Source organism: Chelonoidis abingdonii, chromosome 2, assembly GCF_003597395.2.
Source record: "Chelonoidis abingdonii isolate Lonesome George chromosome 2, CheloAbing_2.0, whole genome shotgun sequence".
Lineage (NCBI taxonomy): Eukaryota > Metazoa > Chordata > Testudines > Testudinidae > Chelonoidis > Chelonoidis abingdonii.
The window spans coordinates 93219353-93240314 of record NC_133770.1 but is presented as its reverse complement, the minus strand read 5'-3'; the positions used below and the strand labels follow the sequence as shown (position 1 = coordinate 93240314).

Genomic DNA, 20962 nt, shown 5'->3' with positions numbered 1-20962 from the left:
GCCACTAGCAGTCTCATTTACCTACTTACTAGTTGCAGCAGCTTCAGCTCTACCTCTCCCAGACAGCTAAAAATGGATGGGTAATGAAAGAGAGGCTGAGAGAGAGAAAAGTCAAACACATGCCCACTAAGCAACCCTATCTCTAATGGGAAATCGAACAGCTGGAGGACTTCCTTCCTAGCTGACCCCCATACTGGGGTTTCTCTTTCTTTTTGGGGTGAACGTGGAATTTACAACCAATACATTTCTTATAAGATCAGCAAAACAAATGTATATCCCACAGGGACATAATATATGCTTTAAACATATCCAGACAACAAGGAGCCTCCGAAACTCAAGAACTGTCCTTTTTCAGTTTACCTAGATGCTAGCTACCTTTCTATTCCTCTTTTATCCTCCTGTGTAATCTTACTTTGACAGTTGGGCACCACTTGAAGCCATGATACCTATCCTAATCATGGCTATATTTTGAACAACATTTGTGCTAGTATTTTTAATCACCTAGAAATCAACTTTTAGCCTTCCATAAAACAGTTCTAAGAAGAACTGGGATGAATGCAGGCAATTCACACCACTCTGAGAGCTACTGTTTCACTCTGTGCACAGATAACATGGAACCAGTTCAAATCCTAAGGCTTTTTCACAATAAGAAAGATTAAATAAAATAATGCTTAAATTCAGCTGAAGATGATGAGCTATAGATAGAACTGTAAGAGGAAAGGTGGCTAAAGATACAGTAAGCAATAATAATATAATTGTATTTTCCATCACGGTCGTCAAGATGGAATAAAACACTTTAATATTGTAGATTTCAATGTTATGCTGGTGAAAATGTTCCATAAGTCAATAAAAAAGTTATCATTGGTGCATTCTACTTTTCCTATGGATAACATTCCCCTTACGTCTAAGCCTCAATCTCTCCTATAATTCCCAGCAGTCACCCCTAGAGCAGTGCCATGCCAGCACATTGTTCTAAGGAGGATATAAAAGCTTGTAAGAGTCACCTCCTAAAAAGTACATTCACAGTTCACTTCCATAAGTACATTCACTGAAAATCAGCTGTCAGTTATAACACACTGTCCAGTTTTAATCTTTATTTTCACTCACCTTCAGGATTGAGATCTACAACATGATCAGCAACAAGAAGAAGGGAGAAAAAAAAGCAAGAATATGTAAGATATTATTTAAAGAGGAATCAAATAAGAGATACAATAATTAACAGTTTAGAAAAAATAAATGTAACTTTTGTGAAAGGCAAAATCCAATAAGTGTTTTTTTTTAGTGTGTCTAAATATATAAGATGTAACACCAACCAAAAATAACCAGAAAAGGCCAGATTCATCCCTCGTGTAACACCATCCAACTCAGTAAAAACAAATTAAATTAAACTGTATTGAATTCCACAGAGTTACACCAACCATAAATTTGACCCACAATGCTGGATTATTTAAACAAACAAAAATCCATTCCAATGAAAGGTTCCTATTCAGATATAATGAGAAAATGAAAGAATATTTTTTCATGAACCTAAGCTTTATCCGAGGACTTGATTCTACAAATTCCAACAGGGATAGTGTGTTTGTATACAATTCTATTGAACTAGCCAAGCCTAATGATGGAACAGAACTTCTGAACCATTAAGTCATTTATTTTATTTAATTATTTTATGCTCCTTGCGCCTGGCAAATTCCACAATTAAAAACAATATGTTCAAGTGTGGTTCTATTCTGAAGTGATTCTGTATAAAATGGCTAAATAGTGTTCTATGATTACTTTATTTCAAAGATCTCTGATCAAATGTACCCTCAAGATTACAAGTATTTGTTTCCTAACTGTAAGGCCTACAAGCTCAATATCTAAAAGTCAACTGGGGTATTTTCTTTCATTGTTATTAACTATTACAAAAGTAAATAATTGATTAGATAATGCAAAGAAATAAGCATTCAGCTCACTCTCTCTTTGCTGTGTTGGTTCTGCAGGGCTAATCGGAGCAAAAAAGCAGTAAAAATGCACATCACTAAAATCAGGGGGTATGATTCAAGAAACCCAAGACCCGATTAGCACAGAGCTACATGTAAATTGCACCGAAGCTGTCTGCAGACATGTCCACATGACCCCAGACAGAGCTCTTAGAAAGGTACTGCATGCTCAGTCACTAGAAGCCATCAATCTCTGACATCCCCAGACTGCAGGAATTGGAACTGTGTCCGCTGCTTGCACAGATGATCTGGAGCATTAGGCAGCATCCTTTGCCCTCTACCCTCTGTACACCCAGCTAAGCTAGCCTGAAGAGGACAGATTTGTGTTACAATGAGCCATTTTTATAGTCATATTTACAAATAAAACTGCATTTCAAACTGCCAAAATAGGTAACACAAACACAGCATGTTGCCTTGAACTGTCCCAACCCATCACAGGAAAAACTTCTCCAGTGATGATCCAGTCTCAAATTAATGCTTAACCAACTCTTATGCTTTGCTAACTCAGGCTCTAATGGTCCACCAGAGAGGAGGAATCCCATAGCTAAGAGTTCACTAGCAAAAATGTTTTGCAGACTCAGTTCCTTCAGAATGTAAATCCCAGGCCTGTCAGAAGAATGACTTGGATGACATCGCATTTAATTTCTTAAGGAAAACAAAATATGTTGTCCTCAACACTTTTTAGTATTGTGTATATGTATTTCTCAGAGCCTCTGAGGAGGGTTATGGTTCTTGTAGAATCCAATGGTCCTTAGGCTTCCTGAGACCAAGAAAAACACCCATTACAGGAATACTGCTTCCCATACTACCTAACATACACACGGTAGTATGGGGAGTACTGAGCACATGAAACAAAGATTCCCTGAGGGAGAAATGCCCTCCATTCTGTTCCTGCAACCAGTAGAGAAGGAGGAAAAGAGAAAGCAGATTTGGTGCCAAATCTTCAGCTGATACAAATCAATGTATTTCCACTTACTCACTTTTACCAGTATTATAAAATGTCACCCAGTTTTCTCCCAGACACACAAGTTCTGAGAATTAAACAGTGTGTGTAGTAACGTTTAAACAAGAGATAGTCCTGACATTCAGCTTAGCTCCTTGTCCTTAGATGACACCTGATTAGCCAGCAAGATGTGTAAAGACAATAGATGTCAGGGCAAACCGACCTGTTGTGTCACTATGGATGGCCTGGGGTCATTAAGTCATTATAAAATGCAACAACTCGCGTTTTGTTCTAATTTATTCTAAACAAGTAAAACAATCATAAACGCTATTCCACAGACTAAAAGGGAATCAGGGTGAAGGAATAATCAGTCCCAGCAACAATTTAATCCTCTTCCTCTGTGCAAAGAGAGTAATTGTCACTTTTGCTGGCAGCCTCTGCAGTGAGGTCAAGGACCGAATGGTCATAAAGAGGTAATTAACTTCTCACCCCTAAAGGAGGTCCCTCTCAGGTCAGGATAGAAGCAAATTGCTGGGACAGCACATGGGAAATCTGTTTCCCAAGTTGTAAATGTATATCGTTAACGCTGTAAACAGGTTGGGCAAGTTAATGGTACTATATAAAATATTAACTAAAACGACAGGAGACCAAATTCTTCAGCACACTACTATTAACTTTAAAATATTGTAAAGAAATTAAAAAGAAAGAAAGAAGAGCCATAAGGGAATCAAAACCTTTTTTAAAAACAACAAAAAACAAAAAAATAACTCTTTGAAATCTCATGTTGCTCACCTGTGGGCATACTATAGGAAGCCACAGCATTTCCTTCCAGCTCTGCTGGTGGACAATTCCCCTTCAGAAAGACAGACAGAGCTACAGCTTTAGATCTGCACGACTCTACAAATAATAACAAAGTACATTAAATAAATACGTCCAATTGAAAGAAAACCTAACATTTTCCAGTACTTAAGGAAATACACCTCTATCCCGATATAACGCGACCTGACATAACACAAATTCGGATATAACATGGTAAAGCAGTGCTCCGGGGGGGGGGGGGGGGCTGCACACTCCAGAGGATCAAAGTAAGTTTGATATAACACAGTTTCACCTATAACGCAGTAAGATTTTTTGGCTCTTGAGGACAGCGTTATATCAGAGTAGAGGTATATTTTTAGGTTAAGTTATATTATACATTTCCATCAAAGTAATTCAATCAAATCTGTACATAATTTTTTTCTTCAATATATATTATTAAAAGCAAAACAAGATGGTCCAGTTCAAAACTCTCTTAAAATGCAACAGTGAAATGTCACTGTGCAGCAAACATAAGATAGACTCAATACCAATGCAATTCTATATTGAGGTCATAGCATCAGAGCCATCAGCTCTCTGTTCCTTAGGGAACATGCGGAAGGACGATCAGAATTGGCATTCCAGAAGAGACCAAAGATCTATTAATTCCATTATCCTGTCTCAGCAATGACCAATGTTAGATGAGTTAGAGCAGGGTTGTCAAACATATGGTCCATGAGCCCAATCTAGGCCCTAGGACACTTTTCTGGGGCCTGCAGCTCCCTCTGCAATTTTCAAAGCAATGCAGCCTGCAGCTGGTTGAATTTCAAAGAGGCTGTAAGGAAGCCAGAGTGCGCAGTGCTGAGAAGGAAGCTTATGCCTGACTGGGCACAAGTAACTAAACCTTCTCCTCGCTCAGCAGATGCTCTTTGTACAGGCACAGTAACCATAATACCACATATTTTTTGAGGTAGAAGGACCAGTAATGTTTGCAAATTAGTACGTACCATAACATTATTTGATTGTATACTATTTTCAACATTATTGTCTATCTTTCTGATTTTGCACACATCCTAACATTCTGTTGGTTTTTTGTGACTGTCACTCACGTTTCTTTTTTTGAAAACAGAGTATAATCATCCTCATCAATGTGTCAAAAGTTAAGCTTGGTGCATGTCTATTTAGAGAGTCACTAAGGAAATTTTAGAATGAGGCTGAAACAATCGTAGCTAAAGCAATATATTATAAAATACTTTGTAACAGTAAAAGAAGAATTTACCTATATCATCAAAGATGAACTGGTCATGGGTCAGTGCTAAAGGAGGTTGTACACATATTGATAATTTTGTTTTCTGCACAGCCAATCTGCTCTGTAGTGTGATCTGAAGTAAGTTGAAAGTAAAAAGGTATTTACACACAAAAGCACCACATTAATCTACTGACGACTTTAAAACCAGCATCATTAGCAAAATTATCACATTCAATGATGATTTGCACTTGCACAGTTCCACTATAACTAGCAGCTAAGAAATCTCCATGAAAATGTAATGGTAGGCCTTGACAGCTAGTAAGAAAAAAATGAGATGGTATATCAAAATTCCTTGGTAATATTCAGCCAAACTAGTTTATTTTATCCAATTACAATACATTAGATTTGGTTTCTATTTTGCAAATATCTAGTTTGTTTGGGTTTTTCAATGTAAAATAATGGCAGCATTCAATATAAACAGTAAAAAATTATGCAATTATTTAAATAAGGTGTTACTCTATATTTTTTTTCAACAAAAGGACTCTCAATGAACACCAATCATGGAATCTTTATTTTTTTTATGGCATGGCAACGATAGAATCTACTCCTCATGCAGAAGCTATTTTCCAGTGTTACGTTTCCCCTAACACACAAATATATCATACCTTCATTACATGTAATGGATTCAGTCTGTGGGAACTCTATACATCTCAAGTAACCATGCTATCATTCAAAGTAAAGTTCACAGATAAAATGTACTGATAAGAAATAAAACTTGTATTTGTTCTGATTTTTAGATTTATAAAATGCATCCTATCACAGTTAGCATATATAAAAACATATTTTTTGCCTTTTCCCCCAAAAAATAAGGATATTTCCCCCCCAAAACAGTCTTAAATAAGCTCTTCAGAAAACAAATGAGCTTTTCACAGTATCCTAAAAGTCTCCATATTCAAGCTCTACCTGACTAGTGCTGGAAGCGAATTCCAGAATGAAAGGATCGCCATCAAGAACACTCAGACAGCAGCCACAAGAAGCTAACGTGAGTGGGAACTGTCTCAGCTGCTAGTTTGAATGTCCAAACTCGTTTTAACTGTCCTGGATAAGGAGAAAATTACCCAGGAAGAGGATAGATATGAAGATAATGGGCTAAGTTCAGGAAGTAGGTACAACATTAAGTTGCAGTTGTTGAACAAGACCTGAATTTAGCCCAATGTTTTTAAAATATGCTTCAACTCCAATTAAATATATCTATACACAAAAATTGCATGAGACTAAGTTAAACAGATATAACCTGCTTATAAACTGACATAAGAGTTCCCATGCAGAGGTTTGCAAAGGTTTAGCTAAAACAATCTTAAAAACTATTTTGATGACAAAGGTGCAAGTTTTGGGTGTAGACAAGGCCTCACATTATCCATGCTTAGTAATGTTTTCAATGTTCATAAAAAGGCAAAGTTTGCTTAATGCTTTGAAGTGTAAACCTCAATGAAACAAACAGAGTTGGAAAGGACTGAGATAATGTCTTTGCTGGTGTTAGTTTAATTAGTTCTCAGAGCCTGAGTAGATCTATTTACATTGTGAAAGCTAGAGAAAACAGTGATACCTAAATTCAGTGGGAAGTTATATGTGAATACCATGCTTATAAAACAGAAATATCTTTGAACTACTTTTTTTACTTTTCTATTCTTACTTTTACTAAAACAAGGTGGGTGAGGTAATATCTTTTATTGGATCAACTTCTGTTGGTGACAGAGACAAGCATCCAAGCTATACAGAGCTCTTCTTCACATTTTGGGTAAGATCCTCTACAGTGCGGATAAGGTGAAGCCAGAATTCACAACCCCAGGGGAGGTGAATGGGGACTAAGATATTTTAAACCACCTTTGCGCTTCCCTGGTCCTGGGAAGCTACGGGGGCTGGAGAGGGCTCTGGTGTAAATTTAGACATATCTGTCTAAATTACAGCAACTTCTGAGGGCTATCCAATGGGCTGCAACTCTCACAAGAATCCTTGAGGCACTATATGATGTTGCCTTGCATGTGACATGTCCTGCCCACCTCAAGTCCAGCCACCCTTCCACCACATACTGCAAAGGGGTCTTTTGGAAGCAGCCACTTTCCACAGTGCCTGTGTCACAAATCAGGGCAATAGCACCTGTATTCCCCCTCAATGGTCCAGCAAGGGCATCCACACTAAGACTTTCAGCTTCCCAGCCATTTTCTTTCCTGTGCGAAGACCCACATCTCACGCCCTTCTGACCAGGGTACTTCCAACCTGCACAGTTACCTGCCACTAACGCTTTATTCCCAACAGAGAGCCAAGCAGCCCAAGCACAGCTGCTCGCTTTGTCTTCAGAGACTGATAGCAGTGTGATTGTCAACTGTTATAAATACCACACAGTTCTTTCTATACAAACCTATTTTATTCTTAAGGTAAAAAAGGACTGCAGAGAAAACATATTAAAAACAATAAAAGAACCTATCTGCATGCTAATAAGCTTACCAAAGTTCACCCCAATCCTAACATAGATTCTGACAGGAGCAGTCTTTCAAATCCCCACCCAAGGGGATTCCTGTGGTTATAAGTTCATCACAGCTTCAGCTCAGAACAGGCACCCAATTTCAAAGGCCCCAGAAGGCCCACTCCTTCCAACCCTATGCTAAGGATTGGGTCTAAGGTGACCAGACAGCAAGTGTGAAAAATCGGGACGGGGATGGGAGGGGTGGGAGTAACAGGAGTTTATATATGAAAAAGACCCCAAAATTGGGACTGTCCCTATAAAATCGGGACATCTGGTCACCTTAATTAGGTCTCTCTGTGCATCAGTGATCCTGTCCATTTGGATAAGGAAGAAGGCCCTAAGACAGTTTAAAATTAGGCTATTTATCCAAAAATCCTTTCTTTGTCTGTTGGTCCCTGGAGAATCCAGTCTGAACTAGTATATATACACCAGTGGGGTGGCTTCAAAGGGCCGATAATGGTGGAAGTACATTAGCATCCCCTTCCTTCTAGAAAATAGACATACATTTCCATAACAACACAAACACAGCAGCATTTTTAATTCAATGGACCAAAAAGGTATTAACCCTAATTCAATAGGATCTACCTTAATTCACTAAAGTTTATCTTAATACCATAAGATTTGTCCAGGACAGAATATTGTCAGTCTGCCAGCCTGCACCTTGGGAATCTTTTCCCAGCTGGAGTCTTTGGGGCTCCTTTTAAGCTTCTCTGGCCTTTTTTGATGACATAAAGGGGCCTGGAGCAAGGGTTAGGATTTTGCCCACTACCTGTTTTTATAAGCATCTAATTTTATAAGCCTTTTCTGCTGGGCCAGTGGCTTTTTGCAGAATTAAATACAACTCTTATTTAGAACTTGTGATACAGCATGGCCAGAGGGCAGCATAAGAGTGTTAGCAGGGGGTCTTATTCCCTGCCAAGGGAGGAAGGTTTGCTTTAGATTAACTAGAACAGCTGTGGCCAATTAGAGCACCTGACTCCAGTTAGAGCACCTGAACACACAGAGATCCAGCCTGGACAATCACCACGGAGGTCACTTTCTAGACCACACTGCATAAGCACACATTACACCCATCTATTGCAAACATACCTCCGACGTCTAGCTACCTTCATGCCATCAGTTTCAATCACCGGCACACTCAACGATATTGTCTCAGTCTACACCAACACGATCAACCATTGCCTATCACTCAGCAGAAGACAAGCTACACAAAGCTCCACAAACATCCTACAAACGAACAATCCCGCACAGAGAGAATTAGGAAACAGATCAACAGAGCCCAACGTGCCAGAAGCCTCCTGGCACAACAAAAACCCAAGAAAGAACACCAAAGACCCACTGGCCAAATACATCAGCCCACTCAAAACCTCCAACCGATCATCAGGATAGCACAGCACCATCCTGGACAGATCCATACTTCAAGGTCTGGGTGCAGGCCAGTCCGCCCACACAATGCCAACAAAATCCACAGAACGCACGCCACATAGTAACTCCAGTCAGGAACCAATACCACCAACAAACCCTGCGATGCCAAATCTCCACAACACACAGCGAACCATCAAGAGGACCTAACATAGAAACACAAGGTCACACATAGCACTCCACCAATGTAATAAGCCATCATAGAGCAAGCCCCGTATACAGCCAAGGACAGTCATACGAAAAGGATAAATGGACACAACCACTCAGATATAGTGAATGAATATACAAAACCTGTAGAGAGCATTAACCCCCGGCAAGCACTATTACAACCTTAAGGTGGCATCCTGCGCAAATAAAACTCAGGATGGCCAGTAACGCAAAGAGAGACGCAGAGCTTCAGTTCATTGCAAATTGACAAATCCATCAGCTCGGACTAAACAAAGACGTGAATGCTTCCAATACAGAAACCAGTTTCGTCCGCTTGGGTTCACACCTCTACTGCTAGAACAGGGACCACCTCATCCCGACTGAATAAACTCGTTTACTTCTACTTCTTGCTGAGCAATTATATATCCTGCCTGAAATTTTCCATACTGCGTTGACGAATGGTATTCACCGCACGAAGTCACCTCCATAAACCTCTCGTAGTCTATAAGGTGCAGACCGATTTCGTGCGATCATTAGAGCACCTGCTCCATCATGGAAAAACCCCTGCTTCAGTCAACAGGGTGGTTTAAAGGAGAAAGGTGGATTGGAGCAGAAGTGCAGATTGCAGAAGAGAAGAGTTTGCCAGAGAGAAAAGAGGTTTGGGAGTGATCTGCGGTGGAATTGGGAAGCCATACAGAAACCTAGAAGGGGACCAGCTGTATAGAAGAGGCGAGAACCTTCACAAGCTGAACGGGTATGAGAGGGAAGTAACCCAGGAAAGAAACCGCTAGTAAGTGTACACAAACCCAGGGCCCCTGGGTTTGGGACCTGGAGTGAGGCGGCCCAGTCCTCCCCTCCACCCCTCCGAGTGATTAAGAACTGGTTCAGAGGCAAGCAATATCGCCCTGAACCTACCCCAGAGAAGAGAAAGCGCGAGACCCAGAGAACAGTACCGGCAATTTGCCACAAACTCCAGTAGAAAAAAATGTCCACAAACTTATGTGTTTGTGTTTCCTACACAGATTTTCATGTATCATAATCACAATCAAAAAAGCCACAACTTCACTCACTTGGAAGGATTAAAATCCATTAACTATTAGCCTTATTCACACTACAGAAAACATGCCAGGTTATACATATTGGTAATTGTTGTAACAGAACCCAAGGAGAGATTTAATTTTGAAAACTGTGCAGAAACTTGTAAGACACAATCAGGAGGTCATCTTGTTTGAATTAATCTGACGTATTCTGTAGTGTACAAATGTAATGTGTGAATAGTTTTTATGCTTTCTTATAGCAATAAGAGCCAAGGTTGATAACTTTGTAAATCATAAAAATATGGAATTCCATTAATTAAGAAGGGCTTTTCTATCAACTTGATTTAATTCTTTTGAATGAAGAGCTTCTACTTAAAAATCAGTAAAGTAGGATATAGGGACATCAGTGTGTTTATATGATTGGTAGTAACTATTAATTGTCCTGTAAGAAATCACGATACATCTAATTGATCTAAATTTACTACTGGGGATTTTTATTGCAATATCTTGTGTAATTTAGATTGATTTACAGCATCAAATAAAGCTTAAATGAAATTTATAAATCTACCCACCAAGTAGTCTATAAATACATCTGTAAATCTGTACTGATCTCCAACAGTGTTTGGCTTTTGCCTTGGTTTTTTCCAGATTAAGTTATATTATGCGCATGGATGTTCTGATTAAATGAAGAGGAGCAAGAAAAGTTATCTGCGCTCCCAATAACAAAACGCTCCTCTCCTCTACCCTTCCCCAAAAAGTTTGGTGGTTAGCTATGATGCCATGCCATCTTTGTCTGTACTAAATTCCAACATAGGGATGCATTTAAGCACCAGCATAAACTAACTCAACTGGAACCCAGCCATCCTGACATGGTTCTCTCAGGCTAATACAACATTCAAATGTTCACTACGGCCCAAATCCAAAGCCCAGGTCAGAGGGAGTTTTCCACTGACTTCAATGGGCTTTGGAAAGGCCCTAGGTCATGGCTCCCACCCGTCATCCCCAAAATATTGAGTAGATTGATTACTGCTAGGAATAAAATGCTTGAGGGATTTCTACCTTAAATTATTGCATCTAATATTTTAGTCCAACAGTTTTAAAGGTGGAAAAACACCTTTTATCTCATCTAGGACTGCCATCTATCCCTCGTTTTATAGAATTATCCTTTTTTCCATGTCTCTCATATTTTGTGCCACACAGAAATATTAATATAGGTCCCAATTCACCAAAATATATAGATATATAGTCAACCGTAAGCATGTGAGTCTTGTATCCCTATTCACCAAAGCACTTAAGCACATGATTAAATTCAGGTGCGGAAACGTTTGGCTGAATAAATACAGGACTAGTCACATGCTTAAGAGCTTTGCTGAATCAGAGCCATACTGATCAAGTTGATCTGTTATTTCCTCATTTTAATATATGCTTATCTTTTTTCCTAATGTGTCCAATATTAGCCAAACTTCTCTAATGAATAAATTAAATTGCAAAGACTATGCTAACCCAAACATTAATATTACAACAGTTAATATCAGAAAGAGTCCAAAAATGCAGAAGTTAAGGGTCTAGAGTTAATGTTAACTTGTCAACAACATACAAACAATATCCTGTTAGGCTACACATTTGGCCAGAGAAACAAGAACAGACAACGTTACTCATGAGCAATGTGGTAACTTAGGAACCTTATATTCTGTGCTTCCACACTTTTTCTGATTTTGCTGTGCAAAAGAGCTTGTCTATACTACAGACAAGCTAAACACAGTTTGTCCTTGTCTACACCAGCAGTCAAACTATTCAGTGCTATTTTAGCTGCAGCAGTTGCCAGCAACAACTGTTTATTATTTGTAGTGGAGATAAATATTGCAACAACAATTTTTTTCATGTAATTTTGTGGGGTGGGATAGTTTGCTTATTTAAAAAAATAATAGAGGAATTGCTTGTGGTTAACAATGTGAGATTTTAAAGAGCCCCAATTAGACTTTGATGTGCACACTTCAGTTTACATGACTAAAAGTGGAAAGGGGCCAGTTCTACCACTAATACTGGTGCTTGGCTGGAGATAGTTTTCTAACAGTTTACATTGCAACGATTGTGGGTGAAATCTTGGCCACGCTGAAGTCAATGGCAAAGCCCCCAATGGGGGAGAAGAGGAAAAGAATAGAAACAATTTATTTAAGTGAAAGTTCAGATTATTCCAGAAAATTACTGAAACCATAAAATTTGTGGCAATGGTGATTTTTTCTGTCATCCATGATTTTCTCCTCTTGCTGATGTTAAGACAGTTCGTTGTGAATTTTATTGCTTGTGTTTCGAATGAGATGTTTAAAATCTCCCTTACGTACACTCAGATCCTGATAACCCTTCCTCAGTCTTGTAGAGGACCTTGCTCTACAAAAGTCATTTACTCATGGTGTAAGGTGCTATTTAATCAGAGTAAGGGTACGTCTACACTACGGGATTATTCCGATTTAACATAAACCAGTTTTATAAAACAGATTGTATAAAGTCGAGTGCATGCGGCCACACTAAGCACATTAATTCGGCAGTGTGCATCCATGGTCCGAGGCTAGCATCGATTTCTGGAGCGTTGCACTGTGGGAAGCTATTGTAGCTTGTCTGAGCTCCTTAACTTTCACTATGCACTCACTGAGTCCTGGTTGTGGCCTTTTCTTCTAGCCTTCGTAAATTTTTTCAAATATTTTTTCGGTGCATCTTTTGGAACAGATTCTCGTTTAGCACTGATCCTCTGCTCCCATATAGCGATTCTAGATTCTAGTACTCCCGTCGCGAGTCAATGGCTGGAACTCTTTTCTTTTCTTCAGGAGATGATTGCTACCATGTGTGATGAGCTCTGCCGTGATGTCACCTGTGTCGGACCATGAGCTCCATGCTGGACAAACAGGAAATGAAATTCATAAATTTGAGGGACTTTTCCTGTATACTGGCACTGCATCTCGAGTTGCAGAATCGCTGTCCATGAGTTGGTCACAGTGGTGCACCTTGGGAATACCACCGGAGGGCCCAATACCGTCAATTGCGGCCCCATACTAACCCTAATCCGATATGGTAATACCGATTTTAGCACTACTCCTCTCGTCGGGGAGGAGTACAGAAATTGATTTAAAGAGCCCTTTATATCAATATAAAGTGCCTCGTAGTGTGGACGGATGCGGCGTTAAATCAGTTTAATGCTGCTAAAATCGGTTTAAATGTGTAGTGTAGAACAGGCCTAAGATATCAGAATCCAGCCTATGATTTGCTCTCATCAGACACTGTGCTTCTCAGTCTGGAGAGAGAAAGAACGGGCAGAGATACGAAAAAGCAAGGCCTTCATTTTCCTCTGCTAATAATCTTAGAAGTTACTGTGGCATGTTAAGAAGTTAAATTACTATCAATTTGATTTAATGCTCGGAAGAAATGTATTTTTTATATTATATAACTGTCCACGCATGCGCGCACACACACAAATCTTTTCTTCAAAACGAATCACAAACATTAATCTTCACTGAGGACTATGACCATGTTGTTTCAAATTAAAACACTCAACTATTTTTGTGGTAGCTATAAGTAAATGCATGAATAAAAAGTTTTTACAAATAGGACAAATTTATTTATTTTCACTCTTTCATAATTAAAAAGACATAAGAAGAGATTTTGCTCAGACTTCTAAAAAATATTCACCTGTTGAACTGAAACGTTTTCTCTGTGCAAAGGTGAATATTTCTAAAAAGTTCTGAGCAAACAAAGACAGGGTTCCAACAGAAAGAGTTTTAAATCCTTAACTACAGAGTATGCTGTCAGGCACCCACTATGAAAAACTCCAAAAACTCTCTCTTTCCGCTCCATCTTTTATCTGACTTTTCCTTAAAAACAAATTAACACAGAAGATATATAAAACTTGCTAATCACTCTACAATTTTGGCAGGAAGTTAGAAAAAAGTTCCCATCCAACACCAAAAAAGGAGATATAACTGTAAATATATATGGCATTTCAAGCTCTGTTCTTATTTCCATGACATAAGTAAAAGAGAAAACAAACGTGAAAGGTTTGCTGAAATTTGTTGCTACTGTTTTAAGTATTACAGTTTGAGCTAAGCACAATACCTTTACTGTGACTGAAGGAACTGCCTCCACTTTCACCTCACTGTCAATGGCTTGCTGTGAAGAAAAAGATGAAAATGGAGCAAATGCTGTATCACACATGAATGAGTGAACACAATGAATGCAGTATTACCCTCCCACCATCAACTAGCTAAATAGTGAGTTAACTGTAAAGAACTTATCATTCTGATGACAGATTGAAATACACAAAATACATTTCTGGGCCCCTTCTTTAGAAAAGACATAATTCCTGTTTAAAACTGCCCACAAAAAGGATAAGCAACAGTCATGAATCTTTTGTATATAAAAAGCTAATACATTTTGATATATATTTGAATATTTGGAACTGTTTTGTCTGGCATGGTTCCTTCTACTGTGAGTTTATTCAAATTGTGGAAACTCCTTGTGTTATTCAGTAAGGAGAGCCGACTTCCAATCTGCCTACATATAGTATATATACCACAGCATAGGATATAATACATAATTACCACACAAAATAAAATAGCATACTGTACACGGCCTGAATTTCAGAGAGAAGGCTTTTTATTGGTATTTCTTACTTCTATTTCAATAAACAACCATGTCCACCACAAAAGTTAGCTTGACCCTATAGTGCAATATTATTTTTATATATGTGTGTGTATACACACACACACACACAAAAGAATCCTTACAAAACTAAATCATACTGAAAGGCAATTATACTAATATATACTGTAGGAGATTATACCGTCATATGGTAAAAGGTTAAGTAAAACAATGCTTTCTGCCAGAATAAACAAGATACACTGTCTGCTACTGTCCCATCCTCCTCCTCTCCCCAACCTATGCATTGGGATTCACTAGCAGTGTCCCTAGTGCACATGCAGAATTCCCAAAAAAAATCAATGGGGCTCCCTCTGGATGCAAGGATCCAAAAGGTGCTAGACTTCGATATGTTTCCTTTTTTTCTTCCCATGTAGTTCCTTATTGCATTTTCACCCTGTATAACTGCAGTGAGAATCACTATGAAACCCTTTTCTTCACTGAACCTAAGGCCTGGTCTACACTACGCGTTTAAACTGATTTTAGCAGCGTTAAACCGATTTAACACTGCACCCGTCCACACGACGAGGCCCTTTATAGCATATAAAGGGCTCTTTAAACCGGTTTCTGTACTCCTCCCCGACGAGAGGAGTAGCGCTGAAATCGGTATTACCATATCGGATTAGGGTTAGTGTACCCACAAATCAACACTATTGGCCTCCAGGCGGTACTCCACAGTGCACCATTGTCTGAGCTCCCAATGCCTGTAGGGTCAAACACATTGTCCGGGGTGGTTCAAGGTATAGCTCGTTAATTTACCCTCCTTCCCCCGTGAAAGAAAAGGGAAAAAAATCATTTCTTCACTTTTTTCAATGTCACCCTATGTCTACTGCATGCTGCTGGTAGACGCGATGCTGCAGCAGTGAACAGCAGTATCCTCTCCCCTCCCACCCCCAGTGGCAGATGGTACAATATGACTGCTATCCGTCATCTTCATCAGCCCGTGAGTGCTCCTAGCTGGCCTCAGGTGAGGTCGACCGGGGGCACCTGGGTAAAAATAGGAATGACTCCCGGTCATTCCCAGTAGATGGTGCAGAACGGCTGGTAACTGTCTTCATCATAGCAACTGGGGGCTGAGCTCCATCAGCTCCCTCCCCTTTCATGTGTAAAGAAAAGATTCTGTACTTCCTAGAGTATCATAGCAGCAGGATGCTGGGCTCCTCTCCCCTGCACCGTTTAATGTCCTGCCTAGACTATCATAGCAGCTGAAGGCTGCCTCCCCCTCATTTTATCTCACTAACAAGTCAGTGTTTCTTATTCCTGCATTCTTTATTACTTCATCACACAAATGGGGGGACACTACAATGGTAGCCCAGGAGGGTTGGGGGAGCAGGGAAGCAACAGGTGGGGTTGCTGCAGGGGCACCCCTTGTGAATGGCATGCAGCTCATCATTTCTGCGGGATCTGAGATGGAGCGGCTGTGCTCTCTGGTTCTCTGGTACACTGGTTCTTTAGTACCATATTCTAGGCAGGACTGACTCTATTTTTAGATACCATAAAGGAGGGATTGACTCGGGGAGTCATTCCCATTTTTGTCTTTGCGCCCCGGCCGACCTCAGCCAGGGCACCCATGACAGCAGCAGCAGCAACTGATAACTATCAGAACAACTGATAACAGGGACTGGTAACCATCCTCTGCTATCTTGCAAAGGCAAATGAATGCTGCTGTGTAGCGCTGCAGTACTGCGTCTGTTAGCAACATCCAGTACACATACAGTGACAGTAAAAAAAAAGCTGAAACGGGCTCCATGGTTGCCATGTTATGGCGTCTGCCAGGGCAATCCAGGGGAAAAGGGCATGAAATGATTGTCTGCCGTTGCTTTCATGAAGGAAGGATTGAGTGATGACATTTACCCAGAATCACCTGCGAAACTGTTTTTGCACCATCATGCATTGGGGTCTCAACCCAGAATTCCAATGGGTGGGGGAGACTGCGGGAACTATGGGATAGCTATGGAATAGCTACCCACAGTGCAACACTCCAGAAATAGAGGCTAGCCTCAGACCATGGATGCACACCACCGAATTAATGTGCTTAGTGTGGCCGCGTGCACTCGACTTTATACAATCTGTTTTACAAAACTGGTTTATGTAAAATCAGAATAATCCTGTAGTGTAGACATACCCTAAGACCTACAACTGCCTCCAAGACCATCCTCAATATCCCAGCTCTCTTTGCAGGAGAAGGTTGAAGCAGATCAGTTTGCATCCACAAGGTGAAGTGCATCAGTGCAACAACATGACAGTTTTCTATTGACCTAAGGAATCCCAAATCTGCAAGGTTATTACCACAACTAGGCAAGACCAGGCTGCTAGATCTCTGTCCTCTTTTCTGCACTAATATGTCTTTCCTATGGACAACTGCTAAGATATAAAGAAACAGAAAGTACGTTGCTTAGCATATATTAATAATCTAATAAAACATTTTTTATAAATAATGACAGTTATACCTCTAATTATAAGTATTAAAAATGCAGTTCCATTTATATTTTTCAAATAGCAAGTAATCCCAGTAAACATAGTTTTGCAGAAACACACAGCCCAGAAATGACTAGTTAACAGCTGTTTTGGCACAGTATTATACATGTTCTGAGAGGTTTATATATTAAATTTTTAATGGAAAAAATAAAATTGAACATAAGAGATTTCAGTAGGCTGAAACACTACAACAATAAAAGATGACTGATTCACTTCTGTATATGTTAAACTGCACTGCAGCATCACAGAAGTTAGAATGGCAAAGGTCCATGAGGCCATTTTGCCAATCTCTCTGCCAAAGCAGGATCACTCCCTACAGGGTATCTGTGAATGTTTTGTGCAGTATAGTTTCAAATGATCCATGTAATGGGGCTTCTACTATTTCTCTTCAGACCATTAACAGTTTCTCTTCAGACTACTAACACACTATAATAGAGCTCACCACTAGGAAATTATTCCAGAAACTCATCTTAACATTTTCCTTTGCTCAGTTTCATCCAATTTCTAAAGGCTAAGATAGAAAGAAACAGTTGTTTTAATTAAAACTATTAATCTAAGTGCAATGTATTGACATCTTTGCATCAAATACACCAAGATCAGTTACATAAGCTAACACACATTAGTATATCGTGCATCTGAGGTGGTTTTAACTATATTTTAGGGTTTTGTATAAAAACAAACTGCGATGCTTTCCAAGCCGAAAAGTGGATCTGTTTTCCCCCCATCTCTCTCTCTCTCTCTCTCTCTCAATTATAGAAAATAAGTGAATAGTTATATTTGGCAACATTCTTCAATGCCTCATTCATATCTGTGGGAATGCAGATAAAAGTTACCGGTACTATTTTATTCAATAAGGATCCATATACATTAGTACAGACCCTGCGTAATCAATCCCTCTACAGCCAAAAAGGCTTGTTGACACATGCACATATTCAATTTCTTCACACAAACACCATTCCTCAAAGCCTATCCATGAATCTTACCATCTGTACTTCAGCATAAAAAAGTATCAATTCAAGCAAACCTCCAAAAAGAATGCAACCCAAAGTAACCAGTGCATAGTGAATACAAGCAACTTGAAATGCTATTCAAACTGGTATTACAAAGACAACCTTTCAAAATTGTACATGCCCTCTTGTCTGGGGCAAATCATATTTATTTATTCACTTTTCTTTTTAGACTTATAACAAGAAGAATATCTTTAGTTGATTGCAATGTCATCATCACAGTAAAAGGGAAGCAAGAAGATTTTGCACCTGGACTGATGAATTCTCATGAGAAGGCTGTAAAGGCAGAAATACAATAACCTAATATAACTGAAAAGGCAGAAAAGAACTTTATATTTTTGTTAACTACAAAGTAACAAAAAATTACTAAGATGTTGGCTGTCATGTTGTATACCTTCGGTTGTCACTATATGATAAACATGGCCTAAGACAGGTTTCCTATCTGGTTTATGCTTAAATGGGTTGAGACACCATATCCTATTCTGTAGCTGGATGTAGCAGTTTGTCATAGATGTCTAAGTGGATACTAATTAGATTTAAAGCCTGCAGTCATCGGAGGACACATTTGGTACTCTACCCTGCTGGGGGAAGGGTAAAATACTAGCTTACTAGTTGTGCAGCAGCATGATGATTTTCCTGCTGTACTAATGTTCAACACAGGGAGGTGTTCAGCTATTGCACCTACCAACAGTCCACAATCCCAAGGGGTCATCATCTTTCAGCTAAGGTGAGTGGCCAGCTGCCTAATGTTCACAGTGACATCGCCAACATTCTCGCCAGGGTAATATACTGTTCATTTTTAAAAGAGCACCAGCATCTACCAACTATGCATTTACACATACATCCCATCTAGACTCACTCCTGACATCCTTTCCTGGCTGGTGGCATCATGGGAACAGAAGGCACTCAGAGAAATATCCCTGCTCCTGGGATTTGAAAAGGCAGATTTGTAATAACTTTGGAACATATGTGGATTTCCAAGCCCCTCACCACACCTTCTAGATCTGGATTGGTCTGTTACACAAGACGGTCCAAATATTGCTTCACATATATTTAGACTATGTCTATGGAGCCTACTGATTAATTTGTCAGCTTTATAAAGCTTCTCATGGGTCAGCAAATTCCCATCTGTAAATGAGGATGATTTGGAATTATTCTGGTAGGACTAGTATTTCCCACCCTGAAAAGTGCATAGTTGTATGGCCTGATGACTTTTTTTTTTTTTTTGGGGGGGGGGGGGGAGGGGGCTGGAAGTGTGAGCACCGGTGGCTTCCACTGAAGTCAGTGGGAGCTGCAGGTACTCAACGCATGTGAAAAGTAGGTCAGTAATATAAAAGGACAATTTGGGTTTTTGTGTTTATTTCCTCTCAGTAACCCCTGGATCAAATGTGCTTAATTTATAAGTAAAACTGACTAAAATTTGTGTCCTCTCTAGCTAATGCATTATCACCTGCAATAAAGATTCTGCAGATCCAATTCTGCTCTAAGTTACATCTGTGTAGCCTCACAGTCTTCCCATTCTGCCATCATTTACATCTGTGAACAACGGAGCTCACTAAAGATCATGGTGTAATAGAGGAAAGAATTTGGCGACTGAAATTTAGTTAATTCTACAGATGTTGTGGAAGCCAGAATAGGATCCATCTCTCCCTCCCCCCTAGTTGTGCTGTTCTTGCAACGCTAACTGCAGTAATAAAAAGATGTGATAGCTACTAACCAGACTAAATTCATACAGAACTCAGATTTATATATTATCTGTTCATATTTTGTAGTCACTTGTCACAGTAAAACCACATTTTAAAGTGCAAGATTATGGTCTCTGCACTAGCTTTACAGGTTTAGTTTTGGTCATGTGATACAAATGAAGAGCAAAATTAGATGCCAAACTGCTCCCTTGTGTGGTTTCTCTGCAACTGTATTAAACTTCCAATGGGAGTCTTTGTACAGCACAAAGTAAATATCAAGTGGGTTACAAAGTGACCCTTGTTATGATCTATTTAGTTTCATAACACAGGACAAAATACAAGTTTTTACAACATTCTGTCAAGAGTTGCAAATAGGTTAATATTGCCATTTTTATATAGTTTGCAACGTTGTTTATTTTTTCAAATATTAGTAAGCAGTTGAACTCACTTGGCTACAACAATTAATATTGTACATTCCTTTCTCAGTGTTCCCATCCGTAAACTAGGAGCAACATTCACCCATCTATCTCATATGGAGGATTGTGAGGATTAATATCTGTACAGTGCTAGGAATATCTAAATCACTATTATTATTAATATTGCAATATTACCAATTTATTTTTAATGCCTGAGCCTAAGGTAATTTCCTTGTCTATTTGTATTACTGGGCATTCCCCAAATATGTGAGCTGAGGTCATACAAATCATTCTGTGGGTCAAATTCTCTTCTCATTCATTATTGCAATAACGTAAGACCACTAACATAAATTGCTGTTTCAGAGATGTAACAGAGCATAAAACTGGTTTTGTAAGACTTTCCTATTTATAAATTTACTTACAGATACTACATCCAAGTCAGGTGAAACTTCTGCCGTGATTCTCAAATCATCGTAATCTTTTTCAGATTTGGGCAAAATATCTGCAAGAAGAAAAGAAAAGACAACCAACCTTACTTTAATAGATTGTGTGCAGTTACATTCCCAAAAGCAATTTCTACAGTGAATGGCACAA

General features: G+C 39.3%; 1 protein-coding gene across 6 annotated transcripts in view; it reads right to left on the bottom strand.

Moving 5' to 3' along the window:
• The window catches only part of BBS9 (Bardet-Biedl syndrome 9), a 498766-nt gene that overhangs the window by 378722 nt on the left and 99082 nt on the right, over nt 1–20962 (bottom strand). For all 6 annotated transcript variants that reach the window (XM_075062584.1, XM_032778779.2, XM_032778787.2 and 3 more), the window contains 5 exons: nt 20791–20870; nt 14201–14254; nt 4997–5099; nt 3715–3819; nt 1108–1122 (listed from right to left, as the gene is read on the bottom strand). In XM_075062584.1, coding sequence (XP_074918685.1) covers nt 1108–1122; nt 3715–3819; nt 4997–5099; nt 14201–14254; nt 20791–20870 — 357 coding nt within the window. The remainder of the gene's footprint in view (nt 1–1107; nt 1123–3714; nt 3820–4996; nt 5100–14200; nt 14255–20790; nt 20871–20962) is intronic.